Here is a 21,177-nt window from a genome sequence, read left to right on the forward strand (position 1 = left end):
TGCCGTGTCCTCTCCCGGGCTTTTACGACTCCCTGGTGTGAAGTGTACGCATGACATCAGAAGATCCGATTCCGCTCGACCAAGCAAGATCAAAAACCCTACACAGAGCTGGATCGGCGTTGCACACTCTGGGGGGTTATGTACTCTTGATGGTACATGTATACGGTCCGGACCAGGCCGGGAGTCGTAAAATACCAAAAAAAGAGAAGGTTTTACGACTCCCTGGCCCTGGCCTGGTCCGGACTCGACTGCACTGTTGCTTGTCTTGATGCGGGTGCACAGACATTTTGAGTTGTTGCCAGCAAGGACTTGTAGGTCGGAGTATAGTACTACTGTAGTAAATACCGTACACAATATCGTAGATCTACGGTATTGTTTTACTACTCCCTGCAATATTATTATAATAGCGCATGCCGGCATGGTATGGTTCACGCACCTCTTTTCAAGTTTTCTGCATGCTGCCCACATTTGATAAACCTACAATAATAACGTTTTGTTTTTAGTTGGATGAGCTGTTCCTCTCATCCAGTTTCTCACTGTCCTTTAGGTGTTTAGTAAATTACTCTTCACAATGGACTGGCTGCGGAAACTCTGCATCGGCGATCGGGACTTGGAAGACTCGACGAATCAATGGACGACAGTGCTGTTCTCGTTTGTATTCTTCCTATGTGTCTACCTCGCCTGCCTAGTCTTATCTTTGCTGTTTGAAACCTACCGTAGGCTTAGCAACCGGGAGAAAGTGTTTTGGCACCTCTCTATCGTTAGAGCGGTGTTTGGCGTGTTTGGCGCTTATGGTGGAATTCACACCATCCTGGGCGAGCCAGAGCTGCATACTGACATTGTCAATGCCAAAACACAAGAATCGTACTTTATGGTGATGGTGACGACTGGATTTTTCCTGTTCGAGTGCACTACACTGTTCGCATCCAACATCTACTTCCGCTTTATAGATTGGAACCTAGCGCTGCACCATTCACTTTCTTTGATTGGATTCCTGATGTCTGTCTATTACGCAAAGGCTCATTTCTTTGCCTGCGCGGGGCTATTGCTGGAGATGACGACACCGTTCTCCGCCGTGTGCTGGCTGCTGATCAAAGCCAAGAAAGCGGACACGACGCTGTGGCGTGTTAACCAGCACATTCTTATTCACCTGTTCCATTGCCGCACGACGGTGGAGCTGTACATCTGGTGGGCGACCTACTGGAACCTTCCGACTGTCCTGAGCGACATGCCGCTCCCACTCGGAGCTCTCCTTTACTCGGAGCTGGCGCTGATCAACTTCTACCTGACGCCATTCTGGACGTACAAGAAAACGTGGCAGCTGTTCAACCCCGTTGATTGGAATCATGCCGACGCCAAGAAAACGAAATGATCTTGCGGTTGACTGAGTCGTGTCTTTTCTATTCAATTTCCCTATCTACCGTGTTGCGAGTCACGGCGTGCCGTTTCCATTGAGGTCTGATTGGAAGTATGAGACGGAGAGAGCAGACAAGTTTCTAGGTGGTAACTATTTTATTCCTATTTTTCATAGCAAATGTTAAGCAGTGTGTGGCCGTGGGCGAGTCTTCTTACCACATTCTGCGTATTGTGTCTGTGATCAGATGGGTTAATCCTCTTCCTGTGTTGTGAACTGCAGTACATGTACATGTATTGCAGCACCCAGCCACCACACAACAGGCACACAACATGTGCCATACTCATTCTCTGTGATCTGAATGTTAGAGTTTCCGTTTGTGCTGTTCAGCTGTGGTGTTCTTGGCGAATGGTAATTGTTGTGATTCATTCAAACCATCCGTCCTGTTCGTTTTTACACCACGTATAGTTCCGTCAAGCCCGTCATAAGACCTGTACTTATTCAAGCGTGCTAGGCAATATCTTTAACAAGTATAATAGTTATTCTGTCGAGCCCATCGACGCTCTTGGTGCCATTGCTGCTGTGTGCTGGGTGTTGAACTGTTCTTTGGGCCATTGCCTTTTCATGGACTGAACATACATCATACGTGTAATGTAGGTACACTGGTGGTGATTGTGCCATGTTTTGAAGCTTGTGAAGCATGCACTTCTCGCATGCATTCTGCACAGATAACTATGAGTGTATGGACGTGAGTTTGAGAAAATTGCTGTGTTGGAATGGTCTTTTCCGTGGAGACCTGCCCAAACCATAACCTTCCCATCCCATTCCACAATAGTTGTATCAGAACTTTTGTTTGGTTTGTTTTTGTTCTTGGCGTTTTGTACATGTATTGTATAGTAATAACTCGTGATGTTGTTCCCTTCAGTGACAGTAAAGGCTACAGTGCACTTCAAAAGTATAGACAGTCGTTCCCGAGAGTACGTCTACATGTACGTTCCTTGGTACTGTAAGCATCCACTATGCTGTCTGGTGATTGGCTCAATTACCATGAAACTCAGAGTTACAACAAAAAAACAGTTTCCAGCCACTGTGAGCTTGTGTCGCAGGCTCCTCTTCGTGGGCTGACTTGACCACTTTCGCAAGTCAATGGCAACTCCGCTTTGTGTTGTAAAATGTCTAAATCTGCGATCATTGTTTTTGCTGGGGTGGAAATCTTCTTCATTGAAAGTGGGAATCGAGCACACAACCTCATGTTTAGCTCTTGTAGGCCAACGCTCTCTCTCTGACCACTTCGCCAGCCACGTGCATTAATTTGTACAACGTTCTGTCCCCGGGGAAAATTGCGGAAAAAAATCGCAAAAAACGCGGGGGAAAACGCGGCATAATATGGCATAATTTGCGGTGAATTTGCGGTAAATATGCGGTGAATGCGGCAATTTTCAGTGAGTATGTAGTGAAATCAATCAGTTACAAGTCTCTGGTGTATAAAGCACCCATTATTTGAGTAAAAAGCCGCCACGATGAGATGTTGCTGACCGAAAAGTGCACTGTGTGTATGTGTAGTGCAACAAAAAAGTTCAAAAAACGCGGGAAAATCGCGGAAAACGTGGTCTTTTAAAAAATCGCAAAAAACGCGGAAAAAAACGCGGCCGCGGAATCGCAATTTTCCCCGGGGCCGGGGATAGAACGTTATTAAATTTTATTATCGACATCAGGTTGCACAAGAATCTCCATTTGTGATGATACATGTACACTGTCTCTACAAATAAAGATACTCAACAGCGAAATGAATACAGAATAGGATGGAAGGTAGGTAGGTCAAAGTACTGTAGTATAAACGTTACAATCAGTCATGTAGAAAACACAATCATATTCACACTGTAGGCTCTTGATAGAACTACATGTAAACTGAGAAGTTATCCGGTTAGGCGTTAGTCGAATGATGGCAATCTGTTGCGGGTGCTCTCCAGCTGATCAAGTACGGTACCCTACCGTGACTGCACTGTGCCACTGCTTCAAGAATGCTGCTATCCTAGTGAGGCACAGTTGAAACAAGTTACTGACAAAATTCTCATCAATGCACGCGTGTACTGTTTCGTGCATGCATGGTGTACTTTAAAAAAAAAGTAACTTATTTACACAAAGATATGCACTCCTATTCGGCTATAGAATCCTAATGCTACTGGATCTGCAACCTGAATGCAAGAAAAACAATGCCAGAAGTGCACGCTGAATGGAGGCTTTGGCGCTCTTGGGACCAGCAGTGCTTTTTAATGTCCCCTCAAGGGAATCCACCTTTTATACTCTAATTAAGCAATCACGGTTGTTCTCGACTGAAGCTTGTGTATGTGTAAGCTTACACGTGTTTGCAAGTATAGTACAATGATTTGGCTGAAGGCGCACGTCGCCTTCCAGTGTTTTCCGCAGCACGTTTTCGTACACAAGATATCGGCATGAGAGCCTGGCAAGTTCATCAAGTCCAAGACCATCTTGGTTGCTGACTTATCATGAGTAAACGAGAGGACGGATACGCTCAAGCAACTGGTGGACGGTGTGTACTTGCAAGGCTGATGCTCCGGCAATTGCAGCAGCTGAATCGGCCGAGGCCACAGCTTGCACCGCGCAGTACAGGTCGGCATGCAACTGCACAAGAAACAGAAGAACACGGATGGATTTTATCGGCAACTGAAGACGCCAAAATCCACAACGGTCAACAGCCTTCATTTTCAATGGAGGTTTTGACTGGTGTTGATAATTGCAGCGCTGCTGTCAAAACACATCAGTGTATCTTCTAGTCCCCATGATGGCTTTCACTAAATGACCGGAGTCACAGCGCTATGAATGGTCAACAATCCTCACCGCTCCGTAGGTAGTAACACTAACTCACGCTGGTGTTACCTGGTGTTCACGGGGTGTTCTTCGCACTGGAAACAGAGCAACACTGCTAGTTGGTATCCCGGTGATGTTTGGGTTGGAGGAGAGCAGTGGCAAATGCAGGCGTTCGTGACCCCCCCCCCCCTCCAGTCGACACTTTACAGTTTTGATCACGGTGATAATACAGTACCGTCAATCCCAGTGACCACCGTACAGTCACAACACCGTCTCTGGGTTCACTCCACACACTACGACGCACTGTGCACTTCGGCACTAACAATCATTTGGTAGCCGTCATAACAAAACATTCATCCGCTCGTTCAAGCTCAATTATATATTTGGTCGTCTATTGCCGGATCTGTCGCTACATAGCGTGTCTAACTATTGACGAGCGGAAACCTGTACTTAAACGTTGTTTAATACTGTTGGTCCCAATGTCCTAATAGTCCCAGTACCATGCACGGTTGTTTTTAAAGCACGTTCTTACATCCTGCTGGTCGGCAACATCCAAGTTGGGTTCAGCTTCTTCCTCTTCTCTCATCTTCAACTGCCAGGTGCAATCGTCCTGGACGGCAAATAGGGTCCACATTTCCTAGGCAAAGTAAAAAAATAAAAAAAGTCGTCAGAAAACAGAGCTGAACATCAACAGTAGTCCATAACCTCCTTAAGTAAGTCATTGACTCATTGTTGAAAGCCTCCACAATGTATTACTTGTACTGAGCCTTCAGTCCATTCATGTCAAGTAGTACTTCTGGCGTGTGAAAGTCTGATTCTGGTCGAACGAAGGCTCAAAAAACTACTTCATTTAACAATTTAGAACTCGAAAATTCTGGGTTTGGAACCTGCTACTCCACACATTTAAAAAAGACATGGTGTACCTGTCCTAATTTTGTACAAACCCGTAGCCACAAAGGACAGTACATTGCTGCTTGCATGCCAGTGAAATTCAAAAAAAGTCCGGCCATTGACTCAGTGGAAAGATATCCTTATCGACAAAGTAATAAAGAGCTAAATTGGTGAAAATAAAATTTAGGGGTGTCATCGGGTAGTTGGGTACCCGTGCTACCCGTAATTAGAACGGGTGTTCGAGTAGCAGTTTGCTCCTGAGAACCCGATCGGGTAGTTGGAGTATGGTGTTTTCGCAAAGGTGCATGTACTTCGAGTAACGTTAAAAGCACGGCTATGTGCTTACTGTACACTTTCTATGTAGTGCAAATGCACACTCGCTGTGCAAGCTATGTCAAAAAATACCCGATAGGGTACCCCTGCTACCCGGATAGAAATAACCGAACTAGTTACCCAACCAAACTCCTACCCGTTGCAGCACTAATAAAAATATTTCCCGGCGTCAACAAACAGCCCAGTTAAATGCATCATGGACCGTTGACACATGGCATCATGCACCTCGACTTACATCGGGTATACGCTCATCACCACCGGACTCTGAGACCTTGATCACCGCCACATTCCTGTCAAACTTCCCATTCTTACTCGACGAAGCCAAGGAAAATGCAGGTGACAACAGTGCAGCGTGATGGTAAATCAAATCCTCAATGGCACGGGCCTGCATGTTTCAGAGTGGGACGGGAAGAGAGAGAGAGAGAGAGAGAGAGAGAGAGAGAGAGAGAGAGAGAGAGAGAGAGAGAGAATAAATGGGCAAGTACTACTAACCTGAGTATTGAGAAGTAATTCGACTAGTGTAGGACTCTGTATTTCTTATTTGTATCAATGGTCAACATTTTCTTTGGTTCAGTTCCCTTGGGTGCATAAGTGACAGCGCACAGAGTGTGCAACAATATAGGGCAAGTCACTTTGAATGGCAACGTGTATAGGCACCGTCTATTTGTTACTAGTAGTGTGCAAGTTACACCCTTACTCTCGGGATTAAGAAGTGTTCTTTGCATTCTACACGCCAGAGTAGTGCATGCACGCACACTCATATGCACACACACACACCTCAGACCTCAGACATGCCCATCGCGGGAGCGATGATAGCGAACAGCTATGTTTTTTAGACATAGCAACTTGTGCTGGGATTACACCATTCAACAGCTTGCAAGGCTGATGAATTGACCGCCACTATTTTTAGCCTGGTATCCACCACACAGCTGTTTGAAGTGACTTTTTCTGGCCAGTGAATCCCTATTTTTCATTTTTCCATTTTTTTTCTTTTTTTCTTTTCTTTTTCTACACACACACCACACCACATACTCCGGCATACACTGGCTGTTGGTAACCACCCAGGAGAATGAAAGAAAAGTCAGGAAGAGTCTGAGAAAGAGAAGAAAGACGTATGTGACCATAATCGTCGGGAACACACACACACACACACACACACACACACACACACACACACACACACACACACACACACACACACACACACACACACACACACACTCATATGCACACACACTCATATGCACACACACTCATATGCACACACACACTCATATGCACACAGGCATCGTGACACAACCGTGAGCCATAACTTATGTGGGTCCCTCACACCCATTCGAGTACGCACCTTTCTGACAACTTCTGTGTATTTATGGCCGTCCTCTTCTGGAAATATGTTTATGCCAGCCCTTGTTAGTCTCTTCAGCAACAAAACAAACAAACAGGAACTATTGTTTCTAAACCAAATCTGGTAGAGGTTAGGTCAGTGCCGGATGTGGATACAACCTTGGGCCTGAGATTGAGTGCAGTAATGAGAGCTTTGACTTTGAGGGCTACTCAATCCGTGTCCTGGAGCCATGTATCATAAATGTGTGTAGCGGGGAGTTTAAACAGGAGCTCCTGCCCCGCAAACATTACTTTTTCAATAGAGATGGAGTGGGTAAGAAAAAGGCCTCATTCGGGCCGGAGTTCGGGTTTGGGTGATTGTGCCCCAGTACCCAGGTAGGTGAGTGTGCATGTGTTCTAGAGAACCACTGGAGCATGCGCTCTTCTATACTTGCTTGGCTCTCGTTGCTATGGTGAAGGAGCGGGAAATACGAATAGTGAGTATCGTACGGTCTTAGTATAAATACACATATTACACATGCTCTGGTTCAAGGTCTCTTTTCCCTGCTACTCTACTGACTGGTTGTGTGCCGCTGTGCTTGCTCAGTGTATGCATGGGGAACTGAGGACACCACCACCCTGGCACCCACATGCCGGGGAACCCAACTGGCCGTGTTGCCGTAGCAGCTTACCTCCTGGAACTCATCCACGATCATCCACCGCTCTCGGAAATGTTCCAGAATATCCTTCTCCTGCTGTGATTCGTCAGTACCCTTGTCTTTGCCCTTGCTGTCAACAATGTCGGGAAGTTTAGGAATCTTGCATTGATGTCCCTAGAAGATAGGAAAGGAAGATGTGTTGTATGCCTGCATCCAAGCCAGCTCTGATCAAAACTACAGGCCAGCTGCATGCACATGCCACAACTTCTCGCACAGCCATGATCCTTGATCGAGTGAGCAAGGACCACTCTGTCCTCTGACCCCCCCCCCCCCCCACACACACACACGCTCATTGACAACATAAACCACTCGTGATGCCCCACCCCACAACTCCACACCCCACTCTGACCCCACACCGATACATAATCATTCGCTGTTTGAGAGTCGTAGGAAGGTGCTGCCCACACCGGAGCTCGTGCTTTTCCGTCAACTGAACACGCGAGCTCCGGTGTGGGCAGCCGCGTGACCTTGCCTATGAAATTGTATGTTGTGAGAGTCTTTCAGGCATTACATGTACATCTTACTCCGACCACAGACCTGCCCATCGCGGAAGCGATGATACCGAACAGCTATGTTAGACATAGCAACTTGTGCTTGGATTACACCATTCAACAGCTTACTGGAGGCGCACCGTCAGCAGCTTGGCTCCCTCGCAGCAACTGCCATGTCTCTCACCTTGACAATGATGTCCATCTCGACAGTCCTCGCACAGATAGTGAGAAGCACTTGGCCGTCGTCGATGGGTCGCACGTCCCAGTACTCGATGGGCAGACTGGAGTAACGACTCTGCAAAGCAGTGCGGAGAACATTGAAACCAGTGACGTGTTCATATGGAAATGGAGCTGAGCGTATAAGCGACGCCCTGCTCTGCGAAGAACGTCTATACCATCGCAGCTTTTAAGCCACACCGGAGAAGAGACTGTAGGTCAGTTGTTATCATCATCTCGTTACAATGCAAGATACAAGTGCTGTAGAGATACAACGAGATCTGTTCTTGGTATCCCGGTTTGGCACCCGCTGCTCACACTAGAGTTACTAGTATTTGGGGCACCCTGTCCCCACATGCACAGTGTGCACGCGGGGAAACTGATTTCCAGCGTGTCACCCAAATCTGCATCACATGTACATGTACACGTACACATAATACAGACTTGAATACTGTACGAACCCAGCAGCCACAGCAGAACATCCACATACAAACTGAACAGTTCCGCAGTGTGTTGTGTTGGAAAAACCAGCATACCTGAAAAAGTGTAAACGGCATGACGTGAACAGTTTTGAAGGAGACTTCGCCGTTTTTCTCCTTGATGACCATGTCGCTGATCTCGTCGGTGCGCCAGCAGAGCCGAGATGAATCCCATCGAGCAACCTTGGCATCTTGCAAATACATTTCTTTTGTAGCTCTGCGAAGAAGGAAGAGAAGGGTAAAAACTTAGAAGACAGTCTCCAGATTCAAGCAAGGCAGCGAAAGACCAATGAAGTCTAAGCATCAGATCAGGACAGAACTCATCGTGCAGTACACAGCCTACCCTATGCTAGAACAGTGAACTGTAAGTATGGGATGGAGAACTGATGGAAGTGTTCACAACTGTAAGTGCACTTCCAGAAGAAGAATCTCTTCCTGGACTGACCCACTTCAGGATAGGACATTTGCAAGCACAACACCCAGACAAGTCAAACGCTTCTCCATACATCTCTTTCAAATGTGCAGGCTGGGTTCTCTTATCAGTGAATGTACCTGAACTGTATCTCTATTTCTTCAACTTCCTTTTCTGGTGCCGTTGGAGCTGGCGTTTCAGATATTTCGTCGTCGTCTTGCACCACTGTCTTCTTAAGGTCCGGCAGCGGATATGTAGTGTAGCGGAGACCGCCTTCGAGCACTGCATACCCATATGTCAGTGAGGGTGCCATTGAAGCACACACATACACATTCACATGCCCATATATATATACACACACACACACAACCACACACAGATACACACATGCACACACAGATACACGTGACACACATACACACACACACACACACACACACACATGCACACACACAGATATACGCTCACACACATGCACACACACACACACACACACACACACACACACACACACACACACACACACACACACACACACACACATGCATGAAAACGGGACTGATCAAGGATCTGCCAGCTATGTTTGACTGACACCTCCAACTTACTGAAAAGCCATACACATCCACACAGACATACAGATAGACGGACCGACCGACAAGCAGAAAGAAACACACATAAATGTACATACATGATAGCGCCTTGCTACACAGGTATGTATACAACGGACAGTACAATGGGTACGGATAAATCGTATTGGAAGCAACACTGTACAAATCTAACTTAATGACGCAGGAGCAAGCGTAAGGGTGACGCATGTAGCATCACAACACGCATAGTGCTACGTTACAAGAAATCCAGGTTTTCGCAACAGAACAAACATCATTCCAAACTCCATTGGCACATGGCAGGGTCTAATTGAGGAATGCCCAGTTAGTCGGACTTGCCGGCGTTCACCTACCTTCTTGCATTGTCCACTGTCCACAGACCATTGGCTGAGGAGGCAGTTGCAGAATATCGAAGTAAAACACGCCACCGACCTGCTGAAAGGCACGCAGATCGACTGCATGCTCGTCGTCTGAGAGAGCACCCTCATTTGGCTCATAGTCTGGAAAGTCGGGATCGTACGGTTTCTCTTTGGCGCCATCTCCGCCTTCCTCGTCGCCTTCACAGTCGTCATCATCCTCCACAGCATCCCTGGATGTGTTTGAGGTGGCGCTGTCCGGTCTTTTCTCTTCGTTAGGTCTGCTTGAGCGAGTACTTTCGGGCTCTACATAAAATTGATGCACAGCACAACCAAACACCATATTGCTCGCTTTACTGGACAATTTCCAGATGTCTGCTTTTGACAAGGATGCAGTGGCCACACAAAAGCTATTGAGCAAGGCAAAGTTAGCATCTTCAATCAATACACGTTCATACAGGATCCCATTTAGCTGGGAATTATGCCTTCTCATCCAGTATGCCCTATGTGTAGCCTAAACTGTGTATTCGTTCAGTATTCTGGCACACAGTTGAGCAAATCCAACAAGACAAAACACCTGCTGAGCTAGTGTTCAAAGTTCAAACTGTCCGTGTTCGGCCAGGATGGGATGCCGGCCAGACAGGGGGGCATGCCATGCCACCCACTTTGCTGCTCCCTTACTGCCTGTGTCTGCCGTCTTTGCGGTCAGTGACGTGGTCGACCGTGAATCCAGCGCCACCTTGCTGCCTGCCTTGGAACCGGCAACATCTCCACCACCACCGCCACCGCCCTCTCCCTCTCCTTCCAAGGAGCCACTTCCCTGCAGTGTGAAAGAGATAACCAACAGCACAGGTTCCACCATGGATGCATATCCACTACTACGCCAGAGTGTGGGGAAAGTGTTCTGATCTACTACGGCCAAATACTCGATGGAAACATGGTACATGTCACACAGGTCAGGATGGGTGGGGGTGGGTACCCGGGTGTAGCTTGTGGGAGAATTAGACTATTATTATTACATACCGAAAGTTAATACAATGAATAAGAACAAACGCAAAGGAGCCATCAAAACTACGCTCCTTTCCGCACAAAACAGCAAGAAAGAACTAAGGAACAAAAGAGATCGCATGCCTTGCGCACGCAGGCACGACAGGCTAAATCAGGTACAGCAGAAAAGAATACGTCATGATGTACAAGAATGCATAAGTACCGACGCAAGTCAGTACGACGTAAGAAGAGCAGCATGAAGTAGTACACTGTACACATCAAGGGGGGTCATTCTACTTCAAGCTGTCCTAATGATAATGTTTACTTAACTGAAGATAGTACATGAGCACACTTGGTGACTTACAGCGGGAACGTCAGCGCTGACATTGGTGTCCATGCTCTGTGCTTTAGGCTTTCCCATGCGAAACGTGGAGCATGTTGGTGAGAGAGTGTCAACATGCGTGTAGATTACCCGCACTGCAAAGTTAGCCAGGGCCAACTCCTTCGGAACGCTAACTGAGACCGGCATCCGAGTGCGGTTACCCATCTCTATGTTCTTCAGCCTGCAAATCACATAGGAGAGAGAGAGAGAGAGAGAAAGAGAGAAAGAGAGAGAGAGAGAGAGAGAGAGAGAGAAAAGAGGGAGGAGAGGAGAGAAAGAGAGAGAGAGAGAGAGAGCAGAGGGAGGAGAGGAGAGAAAGAAAGAGAGAGAGAGAGAGAAAAGAGGGAGGAGAGGAGAGAAAGAGAGAGAGAACAGAGGGAGGAGAGGAGAGAAAGAAAGAAAGAGAGAGAGAGAGAAAAGAGGGGGGGGAGAGGAGAGAAAGGGAGATAAAAGAATGACCATGAAAGAGAGCTGCAGAGCAGGCTTCCACCGCTTTTTTCTTCTGATTCTAATGATGCGCACAAAACCTCCATGCATGTCTCCTAAGGGGTAATCTTTATACACAACTAAAAAAGGCTCGTCGTAATCACAACACTATAATTATCAGTTTGAATCCAACCTTGCACATTCATACTGGATCAACCCAAGAACCTGAACGTTCCAGACCGAAGCAGTGCATTAACAACATGCTTGTACCAGCCCATTGCCGACGGTGTGCGACATCAGATGGTAATGTAGTGCATCTGGCCAAACCGACCATCCTCTGCGTGACATGTACGGATATTGTGCTACTTTGAAGTACATACAGTTACTGCAAGCCCAGAAACGTTTGCGCCGGTTTTAGTTCGCGATTTGCGAGCATAGACAAATTTAGCACCTGGAGACGTTTGCGATTGGAGTCAATTTTCTCAGTTTCTTCACTATAGTTCTACGTTTCGCGCCGGCTTACTTTTGCAAGTCCACACCCACCGCGAAAACCGCGAAGGATTCCAGATCGCAAAGGTTCCCGCATTTACAGTAGACCCAGTGCGGCCGGGCACAACTGCAGAAATGTTCCATTCACCAGCTAACTTAGGCCAATTGCAGAATCCCTGCTGCAACTGACCTTGGGTTCTTGGCCGTATTGCCCCACAAGTGGTAGACCATGTCTTTGACGGCGTGCGACTTCTCAAGGTTGAACGTCTGCCTGTTGATGTGAGGCTCCGATGTCTGCACACGTGAACATGGCGAGTGAAAACAATGGACACACACACATATACACACACACGCACGTCGCAGACCCCATAGCTGGAGTTGCACACTCTTGGGGGTTATGTACTCTTGGTTATACCGGAGTTGCACCGTGTACAGAAAACTGACCATGGCATTATGATATGAACAGTCTACCTCACCTCCAGCATCTGATGAGCGATCACGTCAAGCTTCGTCTTCATCACCTCCAAGATGTTTGCTTTTATCTAGCATGACATGTCAAACCAAGGTGCGCCGCAGAGTTAGCTACCTACAAGTGGTACCGTTGCACCAAGAGGCACAGCTCTCTATGACAAGTGGATAAGGAAGGAATGGTTATAATCATCATTAGGCGTTGGTATACCCTATGTCCTGACATGTCACCCGTATTTTAAAAAAACCGCATTGCCATTAGTAACTGTTATACTGTAAATATACAACATTTCGGCGCTGCAAAATTTCGGCACTTCACGATTTTTGACATTTCGGCGGCGATTTATTTTCGGCGTGGGGTAGAGGGCATGGTATAGTGCGACAGATGCTGTGAAAAATTTCATCGGCGTTTTAATTTAGGCGTTTTGGGTCGGTGCCGAATATAGCCGAAATTAAGTGGCTGCCGAAAATTTGTATATTTACAGTACCTCCAACCTGTAACACACGAACAGTCCTCGGCTAGTAGCCTACACCACATAATAATATTATTATGACGATTGTTTCCAAATTTTCACCCAGGAGGGCATTATCATCCCTGATGATGCCCTCCGCTGTAATTCGTGTGTTAGGGGTTGGAGATGTATTGAAAACATGACAAAGCTCAAAAACACAGCAGTATGACGGAAGAAAACAATACTTTGAGTCACTAGTCCCCTGCCGATCACTACCACCATCACTGCCGCTAGCCGCTGCCACTGCAGCAGCCACCGCCGCCGCCTCCACCATGCAGCCACCAGCCAGTACCACCAGCACCAGAAACACCAACAGCACCAGCAACATCTCGGGTTATGCATGCCACCAGCATTTTGATACCCTGAATTCACTACCGTGTCCAACATTACGAAATTACGGCGGACTACGAATGTATGATGTCATGCATTACATCACTGCTCCTCACCTCTAGATAGTGCTGGATTTCAAACTCTTCCTCCAGCGTCTTCCGATGCTGTTCCATTCTAGCGAGAAGCTGAGCATTCATGACAAAGATGATAATAAGCTGGTTAAAAAGTGGTTGTGGATGGCAATATGGCATATTTGTGATCATTTAGTTATAGAACCATCAACCTGTCTATGTCGTCATGCTATTGCAGCATATAATGTAGTTCTTGCTTCCTCGCAATTCAAAGATAGTTCAAATAGGATCACAGATATAGTTTCACAATGGCCCATTCCAGCTGCTGGGCAAATCGCAACTCCCCAGCTGGCCCTGGCATACGTATAGAGTTGCTCTCATGCAGTTCATAGCTGATGCATACATCCAAAGACATGCAGCTTCAGCCTTCAGGGGTGTTGGAAGGTAATTTAGGGTGGTAAGGTCAGCCATCTTAGGCACAATTGACTTGTCGGGAGGGGTGCAGGGGCGGATCCGGGAGGGGTTCCGCGGAACCCCCTAAATTGTGTAAATGTACTACTGGACACCATGCATGATGCGTGTGCATGTATATACATGTATCAGCTATTCAGTTTTGACTTTACTGGAACCACCCTGTAGCCGAGATCGCTGGATTCGCCGCTGGGGTGGCTCTGCTGGCATGTTTTCAAAAGTTAGAGCCCAAATCAGCGTGTTTGATTGATTCCCGGCGTACCTGGGGCAAACTCGGAGTGGCACCGTCAATACCGTAGTGTAGTGTAGTGACCGTAGCGTGTCCGACATCCCTGCAACTAATGAGTCAGAGGAGTATGTCTTGCCCGCAGGCCCACACTGCACAATGCAGAAGACAAACTACAATAATAGAAAAGCCGTGCCAGGATCGCTTTTCTAAAGAACTACTCTGACCTGATATGCGTCCTGCCACTCTTTGAGCGTGTCCCCAAGGCCGGCCTTGCTGTCCTGCGACATGTCCTTCCATTCCGTCACGTAGCGGTTTAGTCCCTTGGCGTATGTCTCATCAACTGCCGGATCGCACGCCAAGAAGCGTTTCCACTGTGAAGTCGATATACATGTGCATACAAACAGGCGAAGTTCAACATCTTTACTAGATGTGTCAGTGTGCACATGCGTTGTGAAAAGTTAACATTTTTATTACAGCTACATGCATGTGTGTGGGGGTGGGGAGGTTTATCCTGAAGACCACCCCTCATGCACATATACCGATGGCATAAAACGATACGACATGCACACGTGCACGAGAGGCTCACGAGTCAAGACAGCACATGACGTGGGTTCAGGGAAACTTGTGATACGAACAAATCAGCGTCACGGGCAGTCACATCAGATCAGTCACTCGGATAAGACCGGACACTTCCGATGATTGCATGTAAATGACTGTGGACAACACCAGGCGGCAACATGCATGGGTTCAAAGTTTCAAACATCAGCTGCTGATCAGTTGCTCATACGCAGCTGCCAAGTACACACGTACCAAGACCTCTTCCGCAACCTTTTCCCGCTCGATAGGCAAGTTGATGCTCCGCTCGATCAGCAGCATATTCAACGGCTCCTGCTCAACTGCAAAACGGCGCTCTCTCTTCAAGCAAACATGACACACGCACACATAATAGCCGCATGTTGTGTGGAGTACAGATTTCCAGTCACGAAGGATCAGGCTGAACTAAGTTGGCAATGCTCAATCAAACAATACGATATGACCAAGTCACGGAAGTCGATGTGATGAGCAAAGGACCTGTGCAGCACCAGGACCGGGGGGGGGGGGGGGGGGGGGAGCAGTTTCAGATTGGTCCGGCCATACCCTGGCCTTTCATCCTCTGTGAGGATATACCGGGTAGGCATGCCCTCCTCCTGGTATGTCTCTACATGAGAATTGCCAGTTGGCATCTGACAGAGATGCCTGGCAGTCGCACTGTGCATCTACTGCTTACACAGCTGCATAATGCCGTTTATTATTATTTTTTTAAATTTTACTATTATTATTTTTTCGGCAACGCAGATGATGATGATGATGATGCCCTCCTCAGCAGTAAACACAAGCTGGTGGCCAAAAAGTTGGTCCGGCCATGTAATGGCCTGACCAACCGGACCGGTTCCGCCGGGCCTGAGCTGCTGCACAACTGACTTCATCTTACCTCTTCCTGCTGCTTCTGACGCTCTTCCTCCTCAATTCTCAACTGCTCAAGACGACGCGCCTCTTCTTCGGCCTCCTGTTGCAACCTCTCCGCTGTGCAGTAATGCCGGGAACAGACGCGTACACATGCATGCACCGCACCGAACATACACATGCACACACGCATGCACACACACACACACATGCACGCAAACACGCACACATATATTATGCATATGTTACGAGATCTCTCCGCAGTAGCCACTCAATGAAACACGAGCAACATAGCGCGCATGCACCCACACAGGAGTGCAACCAGTCTAACCAATGTACTGGTTATGCGATGAAAACATCATAATATTCTTTGTGTGGAATGGCAAGCCAGTTTGATATCGACCTCCATCGTCGATTACGAGACATCTCAAATGATGATGAAAAAGCATCGTATAACATCTTGCTTGCAGCATCATGGTAATAACTATGCACACATGTGCTTGCTGATTAGCATTACATCAATGGGGGTTGACTTCTGCATCACACATCGTGCATTCACTGTCATTTACCAGTGCATGGATAACATGATGCATATTGAGCATCCCTTCAATATTGCAGTTTAGTAAGTAAGCCGGATTGTTAGTTGACATGATCTCTTTGTATTGTCTAACCTTCCAGAGCAGCCAGCCGCTGCTGCTCCTCTAGCTTCTTCCGCTCCCGCTCCGCTTTTGCTTTAGAGGACTTGGGTGCCTGCACCATGCGTACACATGCACATGCACAATGTACACACACCATGTACCGTGCACACACACACGCGCGCACACGCGCGCGCACACACACACACACACACACACACCATGTGCCCTGCTGATCGAGAATGATAACAGCAGCACCAGCTTGTTTAGCAATCCACTGCACATCGCTCGAACTATAATTGCAGTGGAAGGAACGATGAACTTGAGGGTGAACCAAGCGCTCAGGTGCAGCTCAAGGACACGCTTATTATAGCAAACCGGACACTAGTTCACGGTGGCGGGGAATCTAAGGATTTGTTGTAACTCTGAGTTTCATGGCATAGGGCCAATCAACAGAAAAAACCATTGACGATAATGAAGAAACCTCAAGATGCCTACGCTTACAATGGGGGGGGGGGGGGGGGGGCGACGGTGCAGGAAATAGGAATTACAGTGGATGCAAGCTCAGCACAATGCGTGTTGAAATGGTCACCGTGATTAGCGGTGATATGCACGTCAGGAAGGAGGTGTGTGATGATGTAATGGGTGGGGACATTCAGAGTGGCATGTACAGAATTCACCAGCGGGAGATCCTGATGGGAAGTAGCAAGGTGAACGCATAGTATGCGATGGAGCGACATAACCATACACATACATACTCACGCACGTGTGTATGTGTGTGTCAGTGTCTGCTCTAGCGCCGGGTGAGCCGGGTAATCCACCCGGTTGGGCGGCGCTTAGACCCGGTTGAAAATATAGTACCGGGTCACCTGTGACCAGGTTGGTACTTTACACTTTCGAACTTTGAAAGGACAGACTACATGGCTTGTATGTGTCAGATACTTCTTCTTCTTTCGTAATTTTCTAATACTTGTCCTCTCTTTTCTAAATGCGGCTTATCCATTCGCCTTTATATCATTGGGCCTACAGTCCATTCACTGGAAACTGGCACCCTAACTTTTTGGTGTCTCTCTCACATAGTTGAAGATATCGTGACAATAACAGTACATCCTGCATTGTGTGACCCGTGCAATTACTCCTTGCCACATTTGAGGCCAGAAAAGTCCAAGAACAGGGAAATAGAAATTCAGCCAGGTTTTACAAAATTAGGAAAGGCATGCCGTGGCAAAATGTATGGAAAAGCAGATCCAAAACCCAGATTTTTGAGATTTAAACTTTAAAGTGGGTTTTTGATCCTCAATTCGGCCCAAATCCGACTTTCAAAAGCCAGCGGGCCAGTTTCCGATGAATGGACTGTAGTTCCTGTTTATTGCCCGAATTAAAATAAACCAACCAACCAGTTTTAAAAGCATGTGACTCGAATGGTGAGACAGCGCCAGCCAGGTACATGTGTACCCGGCTCCGACCCGGTTGAAATGGTTGCGCCAGGTACACGTGTACCCGGCTGTCCTACAATCCTAGAGCAGACACTGTGTGTGTGTGTGTGTGTGTGTGTGTGTGTATGTGTGTTTATGTGTGTGTGTGTGTGCGTGTGTGTGTGTGTGTGTGTGTGTGTGTGTGTGTGTGTGGTTTATGTGTGTGTGTGTGTGTGTGTGTGTGTGTGTGTGTGTGTGTGTTTATGCGTGTGTGTGTGTGTGTGTGTGTGTGTGTGTGTGTGTGTGTGCCTGTGTATGTTGAAGGGTGGATGCATGTGAGTATGTATGTGTATGTTTATGTCTCGCCATCTCCTATGGTTTCACCTTGCTACTTTCCACCATGATCTCCCGCTGCTGCTGGGTTCTATTATACAGCATGCTGAATGTGTCCACCCATTACAACCACCCATTACAACCACCCATTACAACCACCCATTACAATCACCCATTACAATCACCCATTACAATCACCCACTACAATCACCCATTACAATCACCCATTACAATCACCCATTACAACCACCCATTACAACCACCCATTACAATCACCCATTACAATCACCCATTACAATCACCCATTACAATCACCCATTACAATCACCCATTACAATCACCCATTACAATCACCCATTACAACCACCCATAACAATCACCCATTACAATCACCCATTACAATCATTATCACATACATGTTCAATCACGTCTTTCCTGCCATGCATATCACCACTAATGTGACCATTTCAACACGCTTTATGCTGAGCTTGCATCCACTTTAAAGGGGAAGTTAAGGCAAAAATTAAAATTTCACCAGTTGTAGTTTTCGGGGTGCTGGGTCGAATGGTCTTGGTCCGAGAAAGCTGAGACGCTCCCTTCCTACTTGAATCCTAATCGAACTCGCGCACTTCCACCAAAACTGGGTGACTGCGCCCTACTAGATGGGGATTTGTATGCAAAATGTCACTAAAAGCGCCATTTCGTTCTTATAAAAGCACGGATGACCGCGATTGGCCCATATGTTGTAGTCTTTTGGACGCTGAGTCGACTGGTTTTGGTCCGAAAAGGTTGCGATGCAGCGTTCCTCCTTTATTCCCAATCGAACATGGTTGAACAAGCGGTCACGTGCTCCTGCGTACACCAGTCACCTGGTCACCGTGCCTGCAGGGTACAACTTACTAGCCTGTTTGACCTTTTTTGGGTGCAGTCCTGTCACTCGAGTTGAACTCGAGTTGAACCTTGGTGTGAAAGTTGTCGCCTGCTGGCGTGGTGACCAGGTGATTTGGGCACCCAGGAGCACGTGACCACTTGTTCAACCATGTTCGATTGGGAATAAAGGAGGAACGCTGCATCGCAGCCTTTTCGGACCAAAACCCGTCGACTCAGCGTCCAAAAGACTACAACATGTGGGCCAATCGCGGTCATCCGTGCTTTAATAAGAACGAAATGGCGCTTTTAGTGACATTTTGCATACAAATCCCCATCTAGTTGGGCGCAGTCACCCAGTTTCGGTGGAAGTGCGCGAGTTTGATTGGGATTCAAGTAGGAAGGGAACGTCTCAGCTTTCTCGGACCAAGACCATTCGACTCAGCACCCCGAAGACTACAACTGGTGAAATTTTAATTTTTGCCTTAACTTCCCCTTTAATTCCCTCACCTCTACTCATTATACTAGTAATTGTAGGCACCTTCCACATCAATAGTTTGTCTGTTGATTGGCCCAATGCCATGAAACTCAGAGTTACAACAAATCTTCAGTTTTCCCGTCACCATGAACGAATTACTAGCGTGGCAGGCTCCACTAGTGCACTCCTCTTCCTGGGATTGAGCGTGACTTTCGCAAGTCAAGGGTAAGGGACCATCGCAAAAGTTCGCAGAAGCCCCTGAAACGAAGAGCATACGTTTGGGGGGGGGGGGAGTCGGTGTCGAAAATCGCAAACCGGGCTTCAATTCAAAAAAGTATTGACGACATGTAGGAGCTGATATAGATTAGCATGCCATCACAGCCGGCGTAGATCGCTTGTCAGGACGCGTAGTCCATTCATGCAACTGCGCGTGTCGCGTAGCTGGCTGCCTGTACACTGTGTGCAGTCTAGTACCAAGAGTCCATAAAACGCGTGGTTTATGGACTCTTGCTAGTACTAGTACATGTACTAGCAGGGGTTCATAGGATGATAGGGTTTATGAACCCCTGCTGTGTAGTATATTATAATAATTATTATGTGTGAGCATCCAAGTGAAATAATGAAGCCCATATTGTGACTGTCGTTTCGTTTGAGGGGGGAGGGGAGGGGGGTCAGGCCCGAAACTAACGGTCTTCGTTTCGGGGGCTTCTGCGAACTTTTGCGATCGTCCCTAACTGTGTAGGATTAGTTAGTACGTGTCCCGCAGCCCGGCGATAGCGTGCACCACTCACCATTGTGTTGTGCGAATGACGACTAGACTATGTCTTGCATACAAGATCACTCGATGGTGAGAAATCAATCAATTATTTGTTGTAGCGATCGACCAGCACGCACCGTGCTCGCGATTCGGCGATACAGTAGCGCCGTTCACAGGGCTGATCGCCTCGCCGTTCACAGGGCTGATCGCCTCGCCGTTCACAGGGCTGATCGCCTCGCCGTTCACAGGGCTGATCGCCTCGCCGTCCACAGGGCTGATCGCCTCGCCGATGGAATGGACTAATGTAGTAATGCCAATGGGCAGATTTCTGGACACTCTCTGGCCTCCCAAAACAACTCGTCGACACTATTCACAGTGGCGATGCAAGTACTAGTTGTGGTCCAGGCAGCCGCAAAGCTGCTCAACTCCAAGCGCGCGCCGCTGCTCAGATACGACCAATCACTGTTTCTGACTGCATGCACCATGTGCACTGCAGTCCAGTGGATTTACTAAAAGCAGTGAGGTGTTAGGTTGGCAGCAAGGGCGCCCTTCCAGCAACGTTTTGAAAGGGCTACTACTTACACAGTACAGCTCAGACAGTAGGTCTGATTGAGTTGTTATTCCTTTGGCACGTGAACAGAGACTAGAGACTGGTGAATGGTGTGAAGACGTTCTGCATGCACTTGTCACCAATGGTCACTCGTACTCGACAGCATGCAGCGGCCCTGCATGGCAGTCTGTGGCACCAAAGCCGGCAAAGGCAAAGGCAAAGCAAAGGCAAAGCGAATGGAAACAGATGATACTGGGTAGACCCTACTCAGGCTACTGGATATTATTATGTATAGGATATTGCATGGTTTGGCCGGGGCCGGG

General features: G+C 47.6%; 2 protein-coding genes across 3 annotated transcripts; one reads left to right on the top strand and one right to left on the bottom strand.

Annotated features, from left to right (window-relative positions):
• The first annotated feature begins 342 nt into the window (after nt 1-342).
• Nucleotides 343-1,923, top strand: LOC135809474 (protein CLN8-like). The gene has a single exon (XM_065322832.1). The coding sequence runs from the start codon at nt 572-574 to the stop codon at nt 1,370-1,372; it is 801 nt and encodes a 266-aa protein (XP_065178904.1). The 5' UTR covers nt 343-571; the 3' UTR covers nt 1,373-1,923.
• Nucleotides 1,924-3,039: 1,116 nt separating this feature from the next.
• LOC135809472 (dynein axonemal intermediate chain 7-like) lies at nt 3,040-20,875 on the bottom strand. 2 transcript variants are annotated; one of them, XM_065322831.1, is made up of 20 exons: nt 20,412-20,875; nt 20,339-20,366; nt 16,491-16,569; nt 15,848-15,939; nt 15,187-15,291; nt 14,601-14,747; nt 13,722-13,790; nt 12,772-12,837; nt 12,486-12,589; nt 11,363-11,561; nt 10,693-10,831; nt 10,009-10,317; nt 9,191-9,332; nt 8,696-8,855; nt 8,128-8,238; nt 7,426-7,566; nt 6,756-6,827; nt 5,643-5,792; nt 4,716-4,820; nt 3,040-3,997 (listed from the first exon to the last, which is right to left on the bottom strand). In XM_065322831.1, exons 2-20 carry the CDS (start codon nt 20,339-20,341, stop codon nt 3,860-3,862), a joined length of 2,331 nt encoding a protein of 776 aa, XP_065178903.1. In that variant the 5' UTR covers nt 20,342-20,366; nt 20,412-20,875; the 3' UTR covers nt 3,040-3,859. The 2 variants fall into 2 exon arrangements, with proteins under 2 accessions (XP_065178903.1, XP_065178902.1); XM_065322830.1 differs by having other exon boundaries at nt 20,339-20,514; nt 20,587-20,874.
• Between the last annotated feature and the right edge of the window lie 302 nt (nt 20,876-21,177).

The sequence above is a fragment of the Sycon ciliatum genome, chromosome 2 (genome assembly GCF_964019385.1).
Source record: "Sycon ciliatum chromosome 2, ocSycCili1.1, whole genome shotgun sequence".
Lineage (NCBI taxonomy): Eukaryota > Metazoa > Porifera > Calcarea > Leucosolenida > Sycettidae > Sycon > Sycon ciliatum.